General features: G+C 54.0%; 1 protein-coding gene across 1 annotated transcript; it reads left to right on the top strand.

The window, feature by feature from the left end:
* The first annotated feature begins 1,188 nt into the window (after positions 1 to 1,188).
* On the top strand, positions 1,189 to 20,478 carry LOC117648189. Its single transcript, XM_034390528.1, has 5 exons — positions 1,189 to 1,335; positions 1,554 to 1,726; positions 17,669 to 17,809; positions 19,798 to 19,950; positions 20,284 to 20,478. The coding sequence occupies exons 2-5, from the start codon at positions 1,676 to 1,678 to the stop codon at positions 20,467 to 20,469; spliced, it is 531 nt and encodes a 176-aa protein (XP_034246419.1). The 5' UTR covers positions 1,189 to 1,335; positions 1,554 to 1,675; the 3' UTR covers positions 20,470 to 20,478.
* The last annotated feature ends 303 nt before the right edge of the window (positions 20,479 to 20,781 follow it).

The raw sequence follows: 20,781 nt of genomic DNA, 5'->3' as shown, positions 1-20,781 counted from the left end.
GCCACGCGCTCCGCAGGCCTCGAGGGGGGTAGTGGAAGCACCCCTGTACAAAATTTCAGCTTCCTAGCTCGAAAGACTTAGAAAATATTACGATGACTAAAAGCGTTCCGCTAATTTTTGTCGGGAGTGTACTAATATACTTTGTTATGCTCTAAATACTTTTTTTACAACAAGCTGCTTTCCTTCGAAACGCCTAAAACAGTTTGTAAGGTTTTCATCAGAGTGACATGTGAGGACGATACACACGGAAAAAACAGTTTCTGACCTCAGGTAGCCCATCAATAAAAGGTAAAGAATTTCCAGGGAGTTCCTGGGAAAACTAGGAACCGTTTTTACCGTGCAGGCGCTATCGACGTGTGCAGAATCCATGGTCAGTTTTGTCCCGTGCCACTCAGGTTACCTTGGTTTTGGGTTACGTGCTGCTGGTGCAACTTGTGTCCGAAGCTGTTGCGATGCCGTTCGTCGACGCACTGGTGAACACTTTCGTTGTGCGCTACATTGCTGCAGGATACACAGGCCTTACATGCAAACTTTTATACCGAAATCGTTGGAGGCAACTTCAAGAAACATTCCTTTCCATTCTGAAGATTAGCACTGATCTCGAGCGTGACGCCAATCCAACGTTGCAGGTAATTACGGTGTTTACGTCACACAGTGGGCCAGAAGATCGGTGCCGGCAGCCAAAACTTTAGACGCATTTTGACGTCCAGAGTAGCAAAGCAGGACCGAGCCAAGCGTGTGACCCCCTCAATAGATTTGTGGTTCCGAGAGCAATCCGTTGGTGGGATGACACAATCGGTTCGAGTCCCATTTAGCGACTCAGGAGCTCAACACGCTTCCTGGGCTCCACCGGTCCTTTGGCCCATGCGTCAGGCCAAAAAATAGTGAGCCACTGAGCCACTCGCACTGAGTGCACTCGAAAAACCTTGCAAAGTATTCTCCGGCATTGCATTGCGAAGTATTTCTTGGCAACTTGCAAAGAAAATGCTTTGCAACGTTACAAACCAATGCTTCGCAACGTTGCATACTTTTTTCTTCGCAACTTACGAACAATTTCTTTGCAATGCGAAGAAAAAAGTTCGCAAGGGAGTTTGTAATACAATGCCGGAGAATACTTTGTACTGCAAAGTACTTTTCTTTGTAAGCTTTTCTGAGTGTGTGTATGTGTTGCAGGCACTTCTCCAGGACACGGCAAAGCATTGTGTACGTGTTCGTTCTTTCTACTGGGCTTTGGCCGTGGTTACCCTGTCCGGTGCCTTGGTGAAGATGCACGAGAATGCGCAATTGTATATTACGATCACTAGTGGGCTTTCTTGGATGTTCGGTGTTTCTGAGGTAAATGCTACACTCTCATTCTCGGAGCATGACAATACGTTGAAACGAACGTGGCAAAATGTCACGTTCCTTTGAGCATTGTGTCACATCCGTTTGGATGTGAATCAGCCATAAATTAGCGTTTTCACATTCAAACGAATGTGACACAATGCTTAAAGGAACGTTACAGAACGTGAGCAGAAAATGTCTACAGGAAAGAGTGTATCGATTGGTTTCAGAGTAGCGGCAAACCCGAGATCGTCTTTCGTTGGGATTTCAAATAGTGACGTGGCCTATACAATTTTGCGCAACATCTGGGTACTTAACTGTCATCCACACTAGTCTTGTTGCATTCATCATCATGCCATGTGTGATGGCTGCGTTTTACGAGGCAGTCGCTGACAGAATTGAGGTATGTTCTAAATTTATACATGAGTAAGGACTCCGTACTTCACTTTTGGAAAACTGTTCTGGGTTGTGAGAAACATCTCAATTTGAAAGTTGTCACCGAAAAAGATTTAGCTTTTTGAAACCAGTGAAACAACGTTCGAGGGACAGTTTTCTATGTTCCATTGTATTTTTGAGTCGATTGCTCAAAATGATGTATGGGGTAAAGTGGTTGGTGCCTGAGCCGAAAAGAATGGGATTTGGCTCAAAATTTCACCTTTACACAAGCCTTCACATCTTCCCTAAGCAAAGGAGATGACTGACCCACAAAATTTATTACTTTTCGTATGCCCAATTTCGCGCAAAGGAAAGCTATAAAAAAAAAAGCTGCACAGCAGAACAATTGAGAGGGTGCTCTTCTGGGGACGAGAAGTCGTCTTTACGTCGGGGAAATAATGCCTTTCAGTTTTTGGCCCGTCCCGTGTATATTTTTTTTAAAAAAGAAATGACGGAGGGACGGGCATATAGTATGATGCATGCTGTGCGTCCGTCCGATCGTTCGTCCGTTCGTTCGTCCGTCCGTTCGTCCGAGGACTTCGCGTGGTCCGATCTTGACCAAATTTGGTATGCAGCCTCCTTGGGTGACCCTAAGAACCGCCCGGTGGCAGCAAATCCGATCCGAGCCCCGGGGGATCCGCTGCAGGTGCATCATGGTCTACATGGGGTCGAGGAGGATTTCGGCAACGGATACAGCTAGAGGGGCATGTAGGGGTATTTTTGGAATCGGGGCGACAAGACAAAACCAACCGGAAGGTGATGAGTTAGGTAGGAGTAATAAAGGCCTAACTCGCCCAGGGTTCTCTTGGTTAATGTGTTGATATGAATGCAGGCAGGATCAGCAAAGGTACACTCCACTTCTGTGATGTCGGTTTATTACCCACTATCGTTGGTACTCACAAGTTTTGCAAGGCGTATACAGTGGTTGAACAGGGTAGCGGTGTAACACACAGATGGGCAGGGGTTCCCCTTGTGGCTGGCAGGCTTCTAGCAGACGTGACTCGGACGAGGATCGGAGACTGACTAGCTGACCTCGAGTCCAGCTCACCCCTTTAATTTATAGAAAGCTTCCCCGGAGGGGAGTGAAAGGAGAAGGGGGAGCTGCTCAGGAAAAGTGGGGAAAGGGAAGGAGGTTCCCTCCCTTCCGACTCGAGGTCCAGCGGGGCAGGGGCTACTCCGAATAGGATTCCCAGAAATGAACAGCTGTAGCCTCTGCCCCCCGTGACAATTGAATAACAGACGTTACTGACAGAACGGACGCATCCCTTGTTTACCCATATGTTGCTTATCACGGGCCTCAGCGTCCCCCAGCACAAGTTTGGGACGTCCCCGTTCCAAGGGGAGAAAACAAGGGATGCGAATGATTAATTGATTGAGGCAAAATTCTAATATTGAGAGAAAAAAAAGGGGTGGCGTCCCCCAGCACAAGTACTGGACGTCCACGGCCAGGAATTTTGCCGATGTGAAAGCAGTGAGAGCCGCTCTTATGCCACAAGGGGTTACAAAACAGAGATACAAAATTCGACAGCAACAAACACAGAAAATTTTGCGAAAAACGCATTTACAAAATGGTCCCGTTGTATTGGCACACGTCTAAAATTTGATTAAAGTAACAACTTTGGCACATTTGAGACAAATATTATTTGGCACAAGGGACATAGATCAATATAAGGCACTCAACTTTTACTAAAATTATGAGAATATAAGTCTTTGGTAAAATATGGCAAACACTTAAAACTAAAATACTTGGGCTGACCCGTGGGACGCCAACAATGTTAAAAAAGATAAATGTGTCTGTAGTACAGGCACTATAAGGCAAAAACACATTGATAAATAAGGGTAAATAATAAAATAAAAGGAAAACAAGGTGAAATTAAAAATTGACATCCGAACACAGCACTATCCAGACAACGCGGCCACACGCCGACACTACGTCCGCCGAGACACTTTCACACGAACACACACACGAGGAGCAGGGCCCCGAGCCCGTTATTTGGGGCACACAATCACACGGCACTTCACTGACAGAACACTTGCTTTGGTGTTAGTCCTCCAGCTGATGGTTGTTGTTGTTTTGGTTGGGGCAGGGCAGTGCCCTGGGCCAACCAGACAGGGGGGTGGAGGGGGTCGGTGAGGGTCGCCGGCCCAGACGGTGATGTTTACGTTGGAGGGCGATGCCCTGGGCCGGCGGCGTGGAGAAGGCCTGCAGCCACTGGAGCAGCTGATGATGCAGGCCAAGGCCGTGTGAGGCGTCCTTCAGGCCGCGAGAGCGCAGCGGGGAAAGCGGCGCACCAGCCGGTGGCTCGGCGCGCCGCGCCGCTGGCTCCGCGTGGAGGGGGCAGCCGTGTGTGGAGTGCGAGGGAGCGTCGCGACGTCGGCAGCGACGACGCACGGCAGCACCGTCGGGGAAGGCCGGTCGGCGCTGCACACTGGGAGGCTGGAACGAAAAAGGGAGTGCGAGTAAATTCGTATTTTTGGGGTGCGTTAGCGAACTGCGGTGGCAGTGCTAACGACAGGGCAAAGAAACTGAGTATACTAAATTGCGTACTGTGGTGCGGCTGGCAGGCAACGGCCGGGAAAAAAAAATCCCGATGGGCCGGTTGCGCAGAAGGTGCTTACAAACTAGGAAAATAAAACTAAAGTTATGGCAAGGCGGTCGGAATGTCCGCAGGCATGCAGTTAGTGGAATTAATTTTTAACTTATCATTAATGTTAGTCCTTAAAATTACTCAACTTTGGAGTCGTGCAGGGGGCGAGTCCGTTGAAGACGGCGGTTGGGTCGGAGGGTCGTCCGTCTGCCGCGCCGCGCCATCTGCCGCGTCTCGTGGCCCCCCGAGCCGTCGTGGCGGAAGTGTCTTGTGGTGTCCGCCCACGCAGCCGTGCGGGCAGGCTCGTCGTCGTCCACGGCGGGTAGACCGGGGGCAGCGACAGGAGGGTTGTTGTCCGCGGCAGGCCACGGCACCGTGGTCCGTGACTGGATGGACCGGACCGTGATGGTGGACGCCGGCCGGGCGGGGGCAGTCCGCGGGGCCGTGGCAATGGGCCGGAACAGCCGCGGGCTGATCGGCACGGCGGGCGGCGGGCCGTAGGGCGGCGGCACGACCTGGTCCTCTGGTGTTGGAGAAGCTGGTCTGGTGAGCACGGGCGGCGGTACGGCGGCCGGCTGGGGAGAGTGGGGCCGCGGCGCCACTGTAGCGACCGGCGGGTGGAAGGCAAAAGGGCGCCGGCCGTCAGGGAGCGGGGCGGAGCCGGCCGCATCACGGAAGCGCAGCAACAGCTGGGCCTCGTGATACAGCTGCGCCAACGCGTCGCGGCCAAGAGGTGGAGCCGGTTGGCCCCCCTGCAGCGGCGCCAAGGGCGGCGGTGACGGGGGCGCTGCCGGTGCTGGCTCCGGCGAGGGCGGCGGTGGAGGCCGTGGAGGTGGCGTAGGTGTCCTGGGCGGCGGCTGGGCAGGTGCCGCGGGTGGTGGCTGGGGTGCGGCGGGCGGAGCTGGAGGGGGCGGTGGTCCAACGGGCGGGGTCCGCGCCCGCGGCCGCAAGTTAATGGCCGGGACGGGGCGCTGCACGAGGTGAAGCGGCGCCCAGGTGGCCGTCATGGCCTCCAGGGCGGCCTGCACGACGGCGCGCTGCGCGTCATGCAGGAAGGGGTGTAGCACTAGCACTGTTTCACTTTGGAATGGGCAATTGGAACACTGTAAGTTTGACGGCCCGTGGAGCACCGTTGGAAGGAGGGGCCGCACCATACAGTGCGGACACCTGTCCCGCAGCTCTATTGACACCGAGTGGAGGCGCCCGGTGGTGTGGGCGCGGAGCAGGCCGGACGTCTGCGTGACAAGGCCCAGAAGGAACGCGGCCTCATTCGTACTTAAGAAATCGGCCCGGTCACGCAGGATGTCTTGCACACGAGTGTGGGCCACAATCACGTCATTCACCAACGCGGACAGGATGGGGCGCTGCATGGTGCTGCCGGTACAGCCGCCGCCACAGAACTGATTCTTCTTGCAGAGGGCTCCAGAGTCTTGACTGCCTGTTTACTTCTTCGGGGTAGCAGCGGCGGGAGGGGGCCGTGACGGTAACCAATCCCGGCCCGGGGTGGGCGGACGCATTGCGTCGGGGTCCGGGTCGGGTGAAGGGGTACGAGTCCTGGTTGAGGTGGGGGGGGAGGGGGTGGGGGTGCCTTGTAGTTCGGCTAGAAAATCGGAAAGGGTGCGTCGGTAGTGGGGCGCGTCACGGAGGGATACCGCGGGGGAGGGGGCGTCGCGGAGATGCTGCAGGCTGTCCAGATACGCAGCCACGGCGCGCAGGCGGTGGGCCCAGCGGGCCTGGAGACGCGACTGGCTTTGGGGCTTATGCATGACTGGAGGTGGGGGTGGAACGCGGAAGAGTGGTCGGCGGAGCAGTCGCGGAAGGAGTGGCGTATTCACTGGTATCGTTCACCACTGTTGAGAGTCGGGGGTACATGTGGTACACGGGTGGGGGAGCGGGGGTGAGGGGAGGGGGGAGAGAGTGGTGGATGGAGTTGCGGACAGGAGGGGGGAGGGAGGAAAGGGGCTGTGCGGAGTTGGAGGGAGGAGGGGGCGGGGGTGGAGAGGGCGTACCATTGGGGGAAGGCAAGGAAGGGGCCTGGCGAAGGGGTTGAGGGGAATGGAGTGGGGAAATTTGAAGGAGACCGGTGAGACGGTGCCAGGGTCAAAGGGCGGAGGTGGGGGTGGAGGGGGGTCCTCAGGGTCAGGTTTCGTGCGTGTGGCCTGTGATAGGCGATTGTGGAGTAGTGCGTGACTGAGGGCACCCCAAAAGGCGGAAAGAAGGTACCAACTGGTGCCAAATTCCTTGCGGAGTTGGCAAGTGCGAACGAAGACAGAGAGAATGTACTTGACTAGTTGAATAATTGTCATGATTCCGATGAGTGAACTCGTAAAAATGCCTAAAGAAGACATGTATGACCAAAGTTTGGCAAGGGTGGAGTGGGCTAATTTTTCCATGTCTTTTGGTGAAAACATGTGCATCGCAGAGTAACTACCGGAACCGCCGGCGTTATCAATGATGGAGTTAGTGAGAACAGATTGAATGGCTGCCCGTTGATTCGGGAACAGCAGTGATTTTTGGTAGTTACGCAATTCGTCCGGTGAGTAAAGTCCGGGGGCCCCAATATGGCGGGGTGTGTGAAAATGGAGCCCTGAGCCGTCCTCTGTGGGGGCTAAAACCAAGGGCTTTTCCGGTAACGGTTGCGCATGCGGAACGAGGGCGGTCCACTGTCCAGGGAACAGCTGAAAATTATTGCCATTCAGGGTTGAACAGACCGTTTTCTCAGCGTGTTTAGTGATAATACGTGAAATTGGTGTGAGAAATTTCGGTTCATTTTGGTGTATTATGGGGATTGCGGAGTAGCAGCTGTTGTCGGCTCGAAAATGCACTGGGCTTGCGACACACTTAACCACGGTCGCAGTTTCGGCGTGGATTGTGGTTAGAAGGCCGGTAGGATTGTCGAATAAAATAGAGGGCGCCACGTCTGGGAAGGCCCGGATTATTGCAAGGCGCTGTTTTAGCAAGTCACGCTCCAAATTACAGCGGCGTTGCGCACCGTATAGGTGGAGGCGCTGTAGGTTACGGAGGGCATCGTAATGCACATACTGCAATTTACTGTGAAAGTGAGCGGAAATGTCCGGAACGACGTCGATATTTTTATTATTTACGTAGAAATACTCGTTCGCATTGGCCGCATAGGCCACGTAAATACCCGGAAATTCCGTCGTTGTGAGACGGACGCCACATTTCATTGTGGAGCCAACCGTTTTAACCGCGAAATTAGTGTCTGGCTCATCAGCAACCAGAAAGGACAACGGTTGTTGGTCGGCGGAAGTGACCAAAACGGCGGGGCCTTGGTACAGTACTGCGTAAGCATCTTTGCTGCATTCCGACGTTCGTTTATTTAAGTCCCAAAACGTGTGTCCTGCGACGTAGTCATCGCAAGTTCCCGCGTCAAAAGGACACATAATCCCATTACGAAGGGCAACAGCTTTTGCATTGATGTCGAGGCGCGCGGTGTAGGAAGTAACAAGAACTCGAATTACCGCTTTTATGAATCCACCTTCCCAAGTACCGGTCGCATGGTGGAAAGTCCCACCATTGGCGCAAGTCCCCTCGCGGGGATTGTGCTTGCCCGAAACAGTGAGACGAAAAGTTTTCGATTTATTGACTTCTATGCCCCGTAGCGTCTCCGAAAACAGTACCATCTCTCCGAAATCATGTGCACGCTTGCACTGGTCATGTGTGAACTTGTGTAAATACTCAGTTTCTTCCATATCTGAAGTGTGGTGGTGCATTCCACACCACTTAGATTCTAGAGTAATAGAAGCTAGACAAGCTAGAACCGGAACATACGCGTAGTCGGGTTGCAACAGTACCTGCACTGTCTTGTTGACGGAACGACCTACAACGTCTTTTACGTCACACGGAGCTACTTCTCCGAGTGCAAGCGTCGATGTTGTGGCGTCAGGATGCGCACAGTCGTACCCGAAAAGAATTGGTTGTTGGTCGGAGTCGGCGAGTGCCCCATGGAGGAGGGCGTGCAGCAGGAGGAACCAAAGCATAGCGCTGGAACACAAAGGGATACAAGGCATGTTCGGGGGACCGAACAGTGAGATAAATAAAGGCAGTTAGTGTGAGGAATAAATAATACGGCCTGCTGGGAACTCGCAGGAAGACACCGCGTGGGTGGCAAGGCCGGAGGAACAAAAAAAGGGGTAAAGTTGCATGTTTGCCTATTTACACGGCAGTGTGCCGGACCGATGGGCGAGCCTCGTCGGGTCCAGCCGGCTTGGTGGTGTAATTCCCAAGACAAGGGCGCGCCGCGCTCATTCGCACAGCTAGGCAGCAACCAGCGGAGCAAGTTGGAACTGAGTGCGGGGCGCCACTGGCTACTGAGAACAGCGGGCGCCGGGCCTGGTGCACTGGAAATGCAGCGCGGTCCAGGGGGCGCGGCGGCGGCCCGCGGGCCTGGAAGGGGGCCACCGTTGGCGGTGACAGTTGGGCCGGGCGGCATCCACGGCCTCTAGGAGAGCGCGGCGATGCAGCGGCAGCGGCCACTGAGGGGGGGAGGGGGGAATCAGTCCTGGGTGCACCCGGGGGAAGCGGCAGCCTTGCTGCCCTGGCGCCCGGACAAATGTTATGATAAAAGTTGCCGGGGCGCGGAGGGTCGCCACGCTGGTGTCCCGCGCCACTGTAAACAGCTTGGCGCGGGGCCGGCTGGTGGGGACCTGTCAGACACGGATGGCGAGCAGCCGCTTCATGAGCGGGGCGGCTTGGCCGAGAGGGGCGCGTTGGGCTGTCCTCGCGGAATGTCCGCGGGACGGCCTCTCCTGGGAGGTGATACACACAGAAGGTTACGTCAACATGCCGGAAAACCCGGCAAAAGTAGTCAATTTGCATAGCATAGGGGATCTGGTTGGAGCTGGTATGATCAAGGATCAACCCCAAGCTTCGAGCACGAGTAGAGAGACAATAATTGCGCAGCATTAACAGCGCGCCGTAGAAGTCCTGAAGAGAGTGATGTTCATACGGAGTCCGCGCCGTGATCAGAGTACAGATCCTGCGCATGGCGTGGCGCGTAACGACCAGGCCCGGGACCGTCTTGGCGACGGCCGGCACGGCGCGCGCCAGCTGGAATTCGTGGTACAAAGGGCGCAGCGTGTTGCTGCGCGGCGGGGCCGTCAGGGAGCGTGTATAGACCAGCGGCTGATGGACGGGTGAATCCAAATAGGATTTGCGCAAATATATAATATGCATGGTGGCCGGTCGCGTTGCAAGTTCAGTGTATCTGTAACAGACACGAGTAGCGAACAATCAGGCTAAGGTGGAAGCGCCTGACCGTCGTAAGGTTAGTGACGCCAAGGGGAAGGGAGGAGGGGGGGGGGGCTGGCGATGCGAGGCCTCTCGGCCGCGGGGGAGGCGGCCGGGCCTAGGAGCGCCGAGGGAGCCTCGGTTCGGAGGCCAAAAAAAAGGGGGGGGGGGGGGGGGGGCACAGCCGCGTCGGGCTGTGACAGTTAGTCCAAGCAAGCCGCCTGGGGGGCGGGCGGCGCGAGGCGCGTCGCTCGCCGGGACACGTAGCGACGCATGTGGCTTACGTGGTACTTCACCAGTTTAAGTTTATTTTGGACTCTAGCACGAACAATGTAAGTGCTTGGACCGGAGCGGCGAACAACGCGAAATGGACCAACGTACGAAAATTTGTATTTTCGGCCGTGGCCTTTCACAGCTCGGAACACCAAGACGCGAGTGCCGGCGGCGTACACCACATGGCGGCGTTGGGCGTCAAAGGAAAGCTTTTGCTTAGCTTGGAGAGCGCGGAGCGCTGTTTGCGCCTGGGTCCGCAGGGCAAAGTGGCGCCGTAGTTTTTCTGGTGGCGTGACGTGCTTCGGTAGCACGTACAAAATGTTCATCGGCGTGAGAGCCGAAAAGCCATACATAAGTTCGAAGGCTGAACAATTAAGCGGAAATCGCTGTGACGTATTTAGGGCGAACGTGGCGCAAGGGAGCACTGCATCCCAATCCTCAAGGGACTCGGCGCAAAACGTTTTAATCAGATTACCGAGCGTTTTAATATTAGCTTCGGCTGCGCCCAAGGAGTTGTGAAAATTCACCGGTGCGAAGTGTAGCTTGGATCCAAAGGATGCGATAAGGGCGCGGAAATCTCGCGCTGTGAAGCATGTGCCAAGATCGGCAAAAATCGTGTGGCAAAAGCCGAAAACGCAAAAGAATGCCCGAAAGGCTTCAGTTACCTCGGCACTTGTTAGCGTGCGCAGTGGCCTGGTCCACACGTAGTGCGTGAACAGGTCCACGATGACGAGGAAATACTGGTATCCTTTCCTACTGGGCACGACATGCTTGATGTCGCAGGCTACTTGATGTAGCGGAAAGCGAGGGCGCAGAGGGCGCAAAACGCCCATCTTATAGGGCTGTTGCCTAGTACGCTGGCACGGGTCGCAGGACTGCGAATGGCGCTTAATCGCGGCGTTCATTTTCGGCCAAAATACCGCATGGAGACGCGAGCGCATGCGGCGGTGGCTGAAGTGGCCCGCGAGGTGAGACTCGTGAGCTTCATGGAGCAGGGCCTGGCGCAGGCAGGCCGGGATAAAGGGCCGTTGGGCGATGCGCGTGACAACAACACCGTCCACCAAGCGGTACTTCGAGTGTACCTTGTCAGTGGAGGGTGCGTTGACGAGCTTGGATCGCACGGCGCGTATCTCTGGGTCCTCTGACTGCAGTTGTTGTAACTGTGTCAGTCCCAGGGGGCGCGCAAACGTGAGCGCGGGAGGGGGTGCGGAGGGGGCGGCGGGGAGGGGAAGGGGAACGAGAGGGGGTGGCAAGCCGTCCGGGATGGGACAGCCTGGAGACAACAGGTCCTGGGGCGTCGCAGGGCCGTCGTCGGCATGGGGCAGCGCGGGGCTGTCCAAGTCGCAGTTGGGTAAGAAAGGTTGCCTAACTCCAGGGGGCAAGGCACCGGGTGGCGGCGGGGACGCGGCGTCCGGGCTGCCGGGGAGTCGAGGCGCTGGGAGACCAGCAAGGCGAGCGGAGCGGCGCGGGGCGGGATGTGTCGTGCCGTCCGGCGCGGCAAGCGGTTGGGGAACTCGCGGTGGGCGTGGCGTGACGGCTAGGACACCGTCGTCGGGCAGACGCGGGCAGGGCCCTGGTTCTGCGGACGGCAGCGTGACGTCACACGGCGCGCGGCTGGAAGGGTCCGCGCGATTTAGCGGGCCGGGTTTCCACGTAATTTTCGTAATATCGAACTGATTGAGGCAAGCGATGAATCGACTCATCCGCGCATTTGGAGATTTCATCCGAAGTATAGCGGCTAGTCCGCTACAGTCCGTGAAAATCTCGATCGGAGAGCCAATTAAGTCAGATCGGTAAGCTGTGAGAGTTTCTGTGCACGCCAGAATCTCCAGGTGGATGGCCACCCACGCTTTCTCGGTACGCGTAGTTTGTCGGCTAAAGTAAGCATACGGGCGCCAAACACCACTCTCGTCTTGTTGGTGTATTTCACCGGCAAGACCCTCTTTGCTTCCGTCGCAGTAGACGCGGGCAGGCTGGCCCCATATGAAATGAGGCAGGGCTGCAGCCTTGATTTCGTTGTAAACACTCCGGGCCGCGTCTTCGTGTTGTTTGCTCCAACTAAAGGGCGTGGAAGGGCTGGCCGCGTCCGAAATGAGGGCCATTTTCTGGGCGTACCGCGGAATGAAACGGCGCGAGAAGTTCAGAAAGCCATACAGCCGTTTGGCCGTTGTCTTATCTGTCACTTTCAAGAGAGGCTCAAGCGGTCGCCAACGTGACACGTCGGGGCTAACGTGGGTCCGCGTCACAACGCAGCCAAGACACTGAATGGACGACGTGAAGAAGGCACACTTTTTGGGGTTAAGATACAGGCCGGCATGACGAACGCGCGCTAAAGTCTCCTCGAGAAGAGCGTACGTGTCATCGAAGCCAGAACCACACCCAAAAAGATCGTCAATAAAATTGAACAGATTTTTCTGCCAAACAAGGCCTTCAAAAGTTTTATTCATCGTCGCCGAGTAGGCTTGGGCACTGGCGGAGGAACCCATGGGCAGGACAGTCATGCAGTATTGTTTGTTGTTGACAAAAAAACTGCACATTTTGCTACTGGAATCACTCAAGCGGAGTTGCCAGAACCCATGCAAAAAATCAGCCCGAAAGAACATGTCATGGCGAGCTAATCTTTGCATAATATCACGGGCATCCGGTAAGGGAAAATTAGTGCGTTTCAAGCACTTATTATTAACGGCTTTCATGTTAATTACAAGTCGATATTCTTGCTTTTCCCCAGGTTTGCAAGGTTTTTCTACTAAGAAGATTGGGTTGGAGTAGCAACTGGACTGTTGCTTAACCAAGCCGGCGCGTTCTAGTTGCGCAATATATTGTTCAGCATATTCTAACTCCTTTGGGTTGAGGCGGTAGGGCGGCGTGAAGCACACCGGAGGGTCAGGCACTGTGGGTAACGAAACAGTGTAGCGGCACTGCCGCTCCATCTCCTCGATGCGAGACGCGAAGCAATCGGAGTAGCTATCAAGCAGGGCTCGCGCGCGGGCACGCTGGGCCGGAGTTAAGTCCATTCCGATGTTGAACTCGAACGTTAAATCAACAGGACGGGCCGGCGTGTGCGGCGGCGGCAGTTCCGTGAAGCCAGTTGTTGTTGCGGCAAGTGGCGCATCAGGCCAAGTGGAGAGGGCGCCGGAGGCAGCTTGTTTATTTACAGTGGTGGGCGGCGGGGGCGGAGAGGGCGTCCGCCCTGCCTGGACCTCGGGCAACCCGGCGGAGCTCGTGAGGGCAGCCGCAAGGGTCATATCGTCGGGGTCCAGGTGGCCCACTGTCTGGCCGTCAGTTAGGCAGACAGACCTGTCACTTCCGTTAAACAAAGCGACTGTTGTTGTTCCAACGGGCAGAAGGAACTGCGTGGGGCCGGACGCGAGCGACTGCTGGAGACTCGAAGTGAGCTTCAGCAGCGCGGCGTCCCGCGGCGGAAACGGGTGGAATCTTACACAAATAATGGTGACTGAGCCGGGCTCAAGGCGACGGGCCTTGACGTTTACGACTCGGTGTGAGGATGTAAACACTGCGGCCACGTCGATCATTTCGAGGCCTGTCGAGATATCGAAGCGAGTGGGCAGAACACGAGGCATGTGTTCGTGCGTATGATCGCGTCCTTGTGTTTCAAATGTACACGTGTCGTTACGAAAGTCGAGGCGGGCCTTCGAGGCGTACAGAAACGTCAAGCCGAGAATGACGTCGCGCGCAAGGTTTGCACACACGTAAAGCGTGTGAGGCATGCTGAAGGTCTTGCAATTGATTGTCGTCGATACGGCGCCTGTTATTAATATCGGGGCGCCATCTGCTGCCGCTAATAACGGAAGTTTTATATCCGTCCGAATTAAATCAGAGGGAACGATTTTCTCGTGGCAGAGGGAGTAAGAGGCGCCCGAGTCGAGAAGAGCGTTACTCTGCTTGTTAAAAATCGTGATGGGTAGCGTTAGCTGCATGCGCGGGGGCGGGCAGGGCGCTACGGAACACGAAGTTCCAGTCGGCATGTTGGTGAGGCGCGAGGGGGAGAGGGAGGGAGGACGAGGGCGCGTGTAGCGCGCGCGTGGCTCACGCGGCAGCGAGTCGGGACCAGGCGGCGAGAAGTGGCCTGGGCGACGAGGGGGTGGGGAGAGACGGCGGTCGTCGTGGGCACGGTGCGCGCGTGAGGCTCGGCGTCGAGGTGGGGACTGGCCGTGACGCTGCGGAGCGGCGCGTGTGTGGCGTTCGCCTGGGTGGAGTATGTGAGACGAGTCCCACACGTCCTCCCCTGCGTCGCTGCCATCCGACAAGACTGCGAATCTGTTTGCAGACTCGAACGAATGCGACGGTGAGGCGGTGCGCTGCGGCGACGGCAAGCTAGGACGAGGCGCCGTGCGTTGCGGGGGCGGCGTGGGGCAGGGCACAGCGCGCACCTGCACTGGAGACGGGGCTTTAAAACGGCTTCCTCTCGAAACTGTAGCGAGGGGAGGCGGGGAACGAGGCGGGGACGGGCACGGCGGGGCCAGGCGCAGCGGAGGCGAGCGCGGCGCTGCGGCCTGGCGAGCCACCGAGGCGTAGCTCGGGGCCGGCTGCATTTGTGGATGGAAGGGTTTGTAAATAGTTTTTGTCCATCCGGAGGGGACCGCTTTTAAATGAATACGCAGTTGGATCGGAGGGGTCGCCGAGAAATGCTGGACCCCGGTGGGTCGGTAAACCATGATGTGGTATCCGAACAAGTCACATAACGCTTGGATTTCGGAGGCGGTCGCATGAGATGACGTGCGTGACATGAAGTCCACGTATTTTTGGACTGAGAAAATACCCAAGTCACGCTGCACGGTAGCTCGGCACTTGAGCCAGTTCTCGGCAACGTGACGCACGGCGAGGCGACGAAGGCCTTCTGCGTAAAACGAGTCGGCATAGTCAAGTAAAGCTATGCAGTGGAACAGGCTGCTCGCGTCCACTGGGGCAGGAAAGGTAACAATACTATCGTAATTGAACGGAGGGGCGGGCTTCCCGGGATGGATGACGCAAAGCAGGCCGGGCGCGCCTCGAGCGCGCCCGTCCCTTAGTTTTTTGGTCTAAGGGAACTCGAAAGAACACACTCGGAATCATAATGACGGCCTGTGCAGAAGTTGCACGAAATGCGCGCTGGAGCGCGAGGGGCACCATTATCGGAAATATTTGGTACCCCAAACTCGCTTTGGACTCCCGGTGAACGGTAAGACGGGTTCGTTTTGCGGGGTGGCGTCTGGAAATCGACGCGGCGGCCGCCCGTGCGTTCCGACGTGTTCGCGTAATTGCCGCGAGGCGGGGGCTGACCACGCATGTCATTGGAACGGCGGTATGAATCATTGTTATTGCGCGGACCGGGCGAGTAGTGGCGGGCACCGCTTTGACGGTCCCATCTCTGGGGCTCGGCGCGACGGGGGCCGTCTGGATTCCAGCCTGGGGATGGGGGTCGGCGCGGGCCACGTCTATCGTAAACATCACGGCGGTCCTGGCGGCCTTCGTACGGAGGGCGGCGCGGGGCGGAGTTTTCGTAAACATTACGCCGGTTGGATGGCGTTGGGCGGTCCAGGTCGTGGATCGCATGGACCGTGGCCGGCTGTTCGGCTCGCAAAACTAACGCCTCAAGTTTGGACAAGACACTGTCCAATTTATTATCAATGGCTGGCACGGCCGGCGAGCTCACCGCTGGGGCCGAAGGCTGTGCCACCGCCGGGGGCGGAGGCGGCAGTCTGATCACAGGGGCACTCGGGACCGGCAAACCTAGCGCCTTGAGGCGGTCCATGGAGATGTCGGTCGGAGTAGCCGTCAAGGCGTGCTGAGCGTGCGTACGGACCGTGCCTTTATAGGCGGCATCCAAAGCGGTCACTTGGCGGAGAAACGACGGAATATCGTTATAATCGGAAGGACGAAGCGCGGTTGACAGGTAGAGGGGCAAACCGTTATGAAGATACGCGCGCTGCTCGGCTGGGTCTAAAATACCAGCCTTTTTACACAGATCCAAGACACACTGAATGTATTGTGGCAGTGTCTCCGTATCTGATTTGACGCGGCTTTGGAGCGTCTCGCGGAAACTGTGCTTATCCAATTGGTTGGAAAAGGCTTCGAGCAGTTTAGTTTTAATGTATTCATAACGGGCTGCGTCACTACGCCGTTGTGGTTCGCCATCGAGCATAAGGATTTCGCGTTGTACCAGAGACAAGGCACCTTTCCTGCATTGGCTTTCGAGCCAAAACAAGCGCTGAGCATCCGTAGTATCGGGATAGGCGTTTAACGCACGTTCGAGGCGAGCCAGGAATGCCTCGCAGTCCTCCTCTAGTTCGCCCGAAAACGAGGGCAAGTGAGACTGCAGGTACAGTGGAGCGTGGGCCATGTCGGGGCCAGGGAAAGGCGGCGGAAGCGGCGGGACGTTGATCGCTTCAGGATCGGCGTAATTAACTTCGCAAGCACTAGAATGTTGTAGTGCTAATTGTAATACCTTTAGAACGACACTCTCAGTAACGGCTGGTACACCGGTAACGAGATTATGAATTAAAGTTAGATTAAAACGGATATCAGTTTGAGTGCGGTCTGGTGCCTGGAGCACTAGAAGTAGGCGCGTCGGAAGCCTGTTACTTTTAGGATGATTTAAACTTTTAAATAGGGCAACAGCACGCGTTCGGCCGTCAACCTCGTCGGCTGGGGCACTATAAGCAGTGCGGAGCGCGGTGTAAGAGAACAATATTTGCTGAGCGAAGTGAAAAGCGTGACGGTCAGATAGACGTGTCTTATTATTTAAAACGAAATACGGATATTGCGTGGGATTAACCTCACAGCACGTAACCAGAAGATTTCTAGCCTGAGTCGCGATCGCTTGGGCTTGGCCCGCCATTGGCCATCGGAAAGAAAAAACGCAAAAAAAGGGTACGGCACGATACACAGTAGAAATAACCTCCAAAAAAAAAAGGGGGTAGCGCTGGCTACCAAACACTCACACAACACAAACCAAGTGAGGCCGATGCACCACGGAAGGTGATGAGTTAGGTAGGAGTAATAAAGGCCTAACTCGCCCAGGGTTCTCTTGGTTAATGTGTTGATATGAATGCAGGCAGGATCAGCAAAGGTACACTCCACTTCTGTGATGTCGGTTTATTACCCACTATCGTTGGTACTCACAAGTTTTGCAAGGCGTATACAGTGGTTGAACAGGGTAGCGGTGTAACACACAGATGGGCAGGGGTTCCCCTTGTGGCTGGCAGGCTTCTAGCAGACGTGACTCGGACGAGGATCGGAGACTGACTAGCTGACCTCGAGTCCAGCTCACCCCTTTAATTTATAGAAAGCTTCCCCGGAGGGGAGTGAAAGGAGAAGGGGGAGCTGCTCAGGAAAAGTGGGGAAAGGGAAGGAGGTTCCCTCCCTTCCGACTCGAGGTCCAGCGGGGCAGGGGCTACTCCGAATAGGATTCCCAGAAATGAACAGCTGTAGCCTCTGCCCCCCGTGACAATTGAATAACAGACGTTACTGACAGAACGGACGCATCCCTTGTTTACCCATATGTTGCTTATCACGGGCCTCAGCGCAACGGTGCCAGTTTCAAGCGAATCGGAGAAGTTCGGACCCGGGTTCAAATCCCAGTGGGGTATATTTTGAACATTCTTTTTATTCGAGTTTTTGCATTGTTTCTTGTGTTTTTTTGGGGGCGCTGATGACGAAAATAACGTCTATTTCGACCCCAGACACAGGTTTAAACCCGTCAGGGTTAAACAAAGGCGGAATTCACACATTTGTTAATGTACGGGACGGGCCAAAGTTGCCGATGTATATCGCTACTTTTCCTGTTATTGTGTCCATAGCGAGAGCCCTGTTCGCGAAGATGGCTCGCCCTCCAAAGCGCCGTGCTGCAGGCGTCAGTCAAGATGCAAGAGACCGTGTTTCCGGTGCTGCCTGGTCTTCTTGTCATGGTCTTCGTGATGCCCATGTGTTGCACCTTGGAGGTTTGCTTTCTGCTCTGCGGCAAAAAGCTACGGAAAATTCTGTAAACAGCATATGGTAATTCTCCGTAGGCTCTTACAGCAGTCTCCATAGGACCGTACAGTGTTCTCCGTATGACCTTACACTATTCTCCGTAGGACCTTACAGTATTCTCCGTAGGACTACAGTCTTCCAAGTGCTACGGAGAAGACTCTGCGGTCCTGCGGAGAACAATGTACGGCCATACGGAGAATACTGTAAGAGCCTACGGAGAATATTGATAAGAGGGCTACGGAGAATCCTGGCAAAAAAAATTAACAGATTTTCCGTACCTTTTTGCCACAGTGTGGCCGCCTCCCCGTCCGACAGAGGGCCTTTTAGGACGCACCACGCAAACACTTCTAACGTCACTTTGCGCATTTGTACTTCGCACTTTGAAAAAGTAAAAGATAAAAAAGAAATAAATGTGAAAATTTTCAAAAGTGTAGCATCACTCTGGAGACAGTTTTTGTGATTTACATCTTCACGTTGGAATGGACTACGGAACCATTATTACATAGTTCTCCCAAACAAGGCGGAATTTAGAGACAAATCAAGTGGAGCTGAGGTCTGCGTGGAGTCTGCATTTCTGTGGTACACTTTCGGAGTTATCTCTTTTTTCCAAAAAGTGATGGGGATTTAAGTTGAGTTGATTCTTTTTACACAAGACTCATATAGACACAAGTTGAGTTATCTCCTTTTGTGCAATGGAGTTAAGTACGTGGATTTCGGTTGAGATACTTCCGTTTTCCGATAATATTTACACAGTAAAAGGGGTCAAGTTTAGTTGTATCCATTTTTTCTGTGGATTTTCTCCCAAACCGTTAGGAATTGAGTGATCACCCAATTGTTTCGAAACAATTTGGTGTGATGATGCAAACCATCCTGAGGCACAACTAGAAGATAAAAACTCAATTAGGAGTTAAGGGGGGAGACTCGTCATTCTCCGTCAAAAAATCAGATTTTCGTTTATGAGTTTTTTGAATTCTTTGTGTGGAACCCTTGAATTGGGTGGCTGGCTGGTTTCGAAATTCAAAACCGTTTGGCCGTAGGATGAAATTTTGTAATTGATTTTCCACAGGATAGGTTAGACCGGTCAAACTTTGAAGCCATTTTACTCAATTGCAATATTTTGGGTCTTGCGCGCACGATTTAAGCCAGACCGTTGCTTGTTTTGGCTTCATAATTTTTCCAATGTTTCACCTCTATAAGGCCGTCATTCTGAACTAGGATATCTTCAATCGGACAAGGGGAAGTGGCCGAAAACAATCATTGAAATGTCAAAATTTGAATACTTTTTTTGGTACACCTAAAAATGTAAGTTTGAGGCACTTAGGTACCACCTATTTCAATTATCCTAGTTCAATCTACAGTGCCAGGAGTCCTTTTGAAGGAGAAACAAAGACATTTATGATACGATGCCGCATTTAAAAAAAATCATGCGCGCAGTGAATTTTTTGCGTATTTTCGAGGTTCAGCAGAAAGACTACAGATCCTAGGTTATAAGGCCTAGAGTCAAACTTTTTTTTTTCAAAATGAACCTTAAAGAACCAGCTTTTTATTGGAAAACCCCACTAACCTTCAAATTTATTGGAAAGAGTTTACATGACAGCCTGAAATTTGCTAAAATTACGGTGTCGAAGACGAGTCTCCCCCCTTAAGTCGAATTATTCCCTTCTTCCGCTTCCTGAATCAACTTGCCACTGGCTTTGCAGTGAGGCCCGTTGAACCGAGGGATGAATCTTAAGTGTACTCATGTTTAACAACTGGCTTGTGAACTCAGTGTACTGAAAGAGCAAAATTTGCTCATCTTGACACGATTTGGCGTTGTGTGTCCTCCAAACCGATAAATGAAGCCAAAAAACGTTTAAAAATGAGAAATTTATGTGTTAGAAGGTATACTCATAGTGTACACCAGAACGCTGAGTGATTCACCACTCGTGTTGAACCACCTTTGCACCTGTTGCGACAGATTATGGGGAGGGGGCTGAGTGCCTCTCCGTTCGCCTTACTGACGGCACCGCACATCTTCGCCATGTTCATCCCACTGTGCTTCGCTGGAGACATGCTGGCCGAGTCGTGTGAGGCGGTAGGGGACGCTGCGTACAACGGAGCGTGGGATGAGGTAGCGTACCACAGTGGGCCAGAAGACCGGTGGAGGCGGCCAAAACCCTGGACGCGTTTTGAGCTCCAGAGTCGCTAAATGGGACTCGAACCGAACGTGTGACATCTGACCGAGGGGCAAACAACTTGAAATTTGGTGTACATTTACCTTGAAATAACGTTGAATTAACGCTGAAATGACGTTGAAATAACGCTGATATAAGGTGAAACATCGCAGAATTAATAACGTGAAATAATGGGTAATAACGTTGAAATGCTCTTGAAATAACGTGAATTTGAAATAATGGTGTACAAATTTTGACCAAGTTGTTTGCCCCTCGCATCTGACTGACAGGAAACGCCGTCGCAACGCCGGGTTCGCATCAGCGTGATGCAGGCATCGCGTGTCAAAGCCGGCATCAGAGGCATCGGGATCGGCCACTTGGACCGGCCGGCCTGCCGCAACGCGCTCAAATCGTGGTACTCCTTCGTGCAGTTCTTCGCCCGCCTCGGAGACCTTCAAGAGGCTCAAAAGGACTAGCCTGCGTCATTCAACTGTACCCTGTACCACTGAAAGCTGTATTTATCAATTACGCTTCGCGTCAGTACCCCAGTTATGCTGTTTTCTCCATCAGATTAATAAAAATGTTTGTGAACTTACAACCCATTCCTTTCCTGGTGAAATGGATCACTGTTTATTGATTGTAGTTCCCCACATCACGTACAACTTATTACGGTACTTCTCGAAAGGGGTAAGAAAAGTACACCGCCGGAAAAGAAAAGTACAACGTAAGGAATTGCGATTTCAAACCAGAAGACCGCCAATCTTGGCTTAATACAGGTTTACCCCCAA

This window comes from Thrips palmi, unplaced genomic scaffold (assembly GCF_012932325.1).
Source record: "Thrips palmi isolate BJ-2018 unplaced genomic scaffold, TpBJ-2018v1 HiC_scaffold_3, whole genome shotgun sequence".
Classification (NCBI taxonomy): domain Eukaryota; kingdom Metazoa; phylum Arthropoda; class Insecta; order Thysanoptera; family Thripidae; genus Thrips; species Thrips palmi.
This window is presented reverse-complemented; position numbering and strand designations above follow the sequence as displayed.

What these genes read in the sequence shown, in the direction of transcription:
- LOC117648189 (XM_034390528.1), top strand. Translation starts at nt 1,676, where the DNA reads ATGCCATGTGTGATGGCTGCGTTTTACGAGGCAGTCGCTGACAGAATT. An exon ending in CCATGTGTTGCACCTTGGAG is followed by an intron (nt 17,810 to 19,797) that starts GTTTGCTTTCTG and finishes CTGTTGCGACAG; the next exon opens with ATTATGGGGAGGGGGCTGAG. An exon ending in ACAACGGAGCGTGGGATGAG is followed by an intron (nt 19,951 to 20,283) that starts GTAGCGTACCAC and finishes TCTGACTGACAG; the next exon opens with GAAACGCCGTCGCAACGCCG.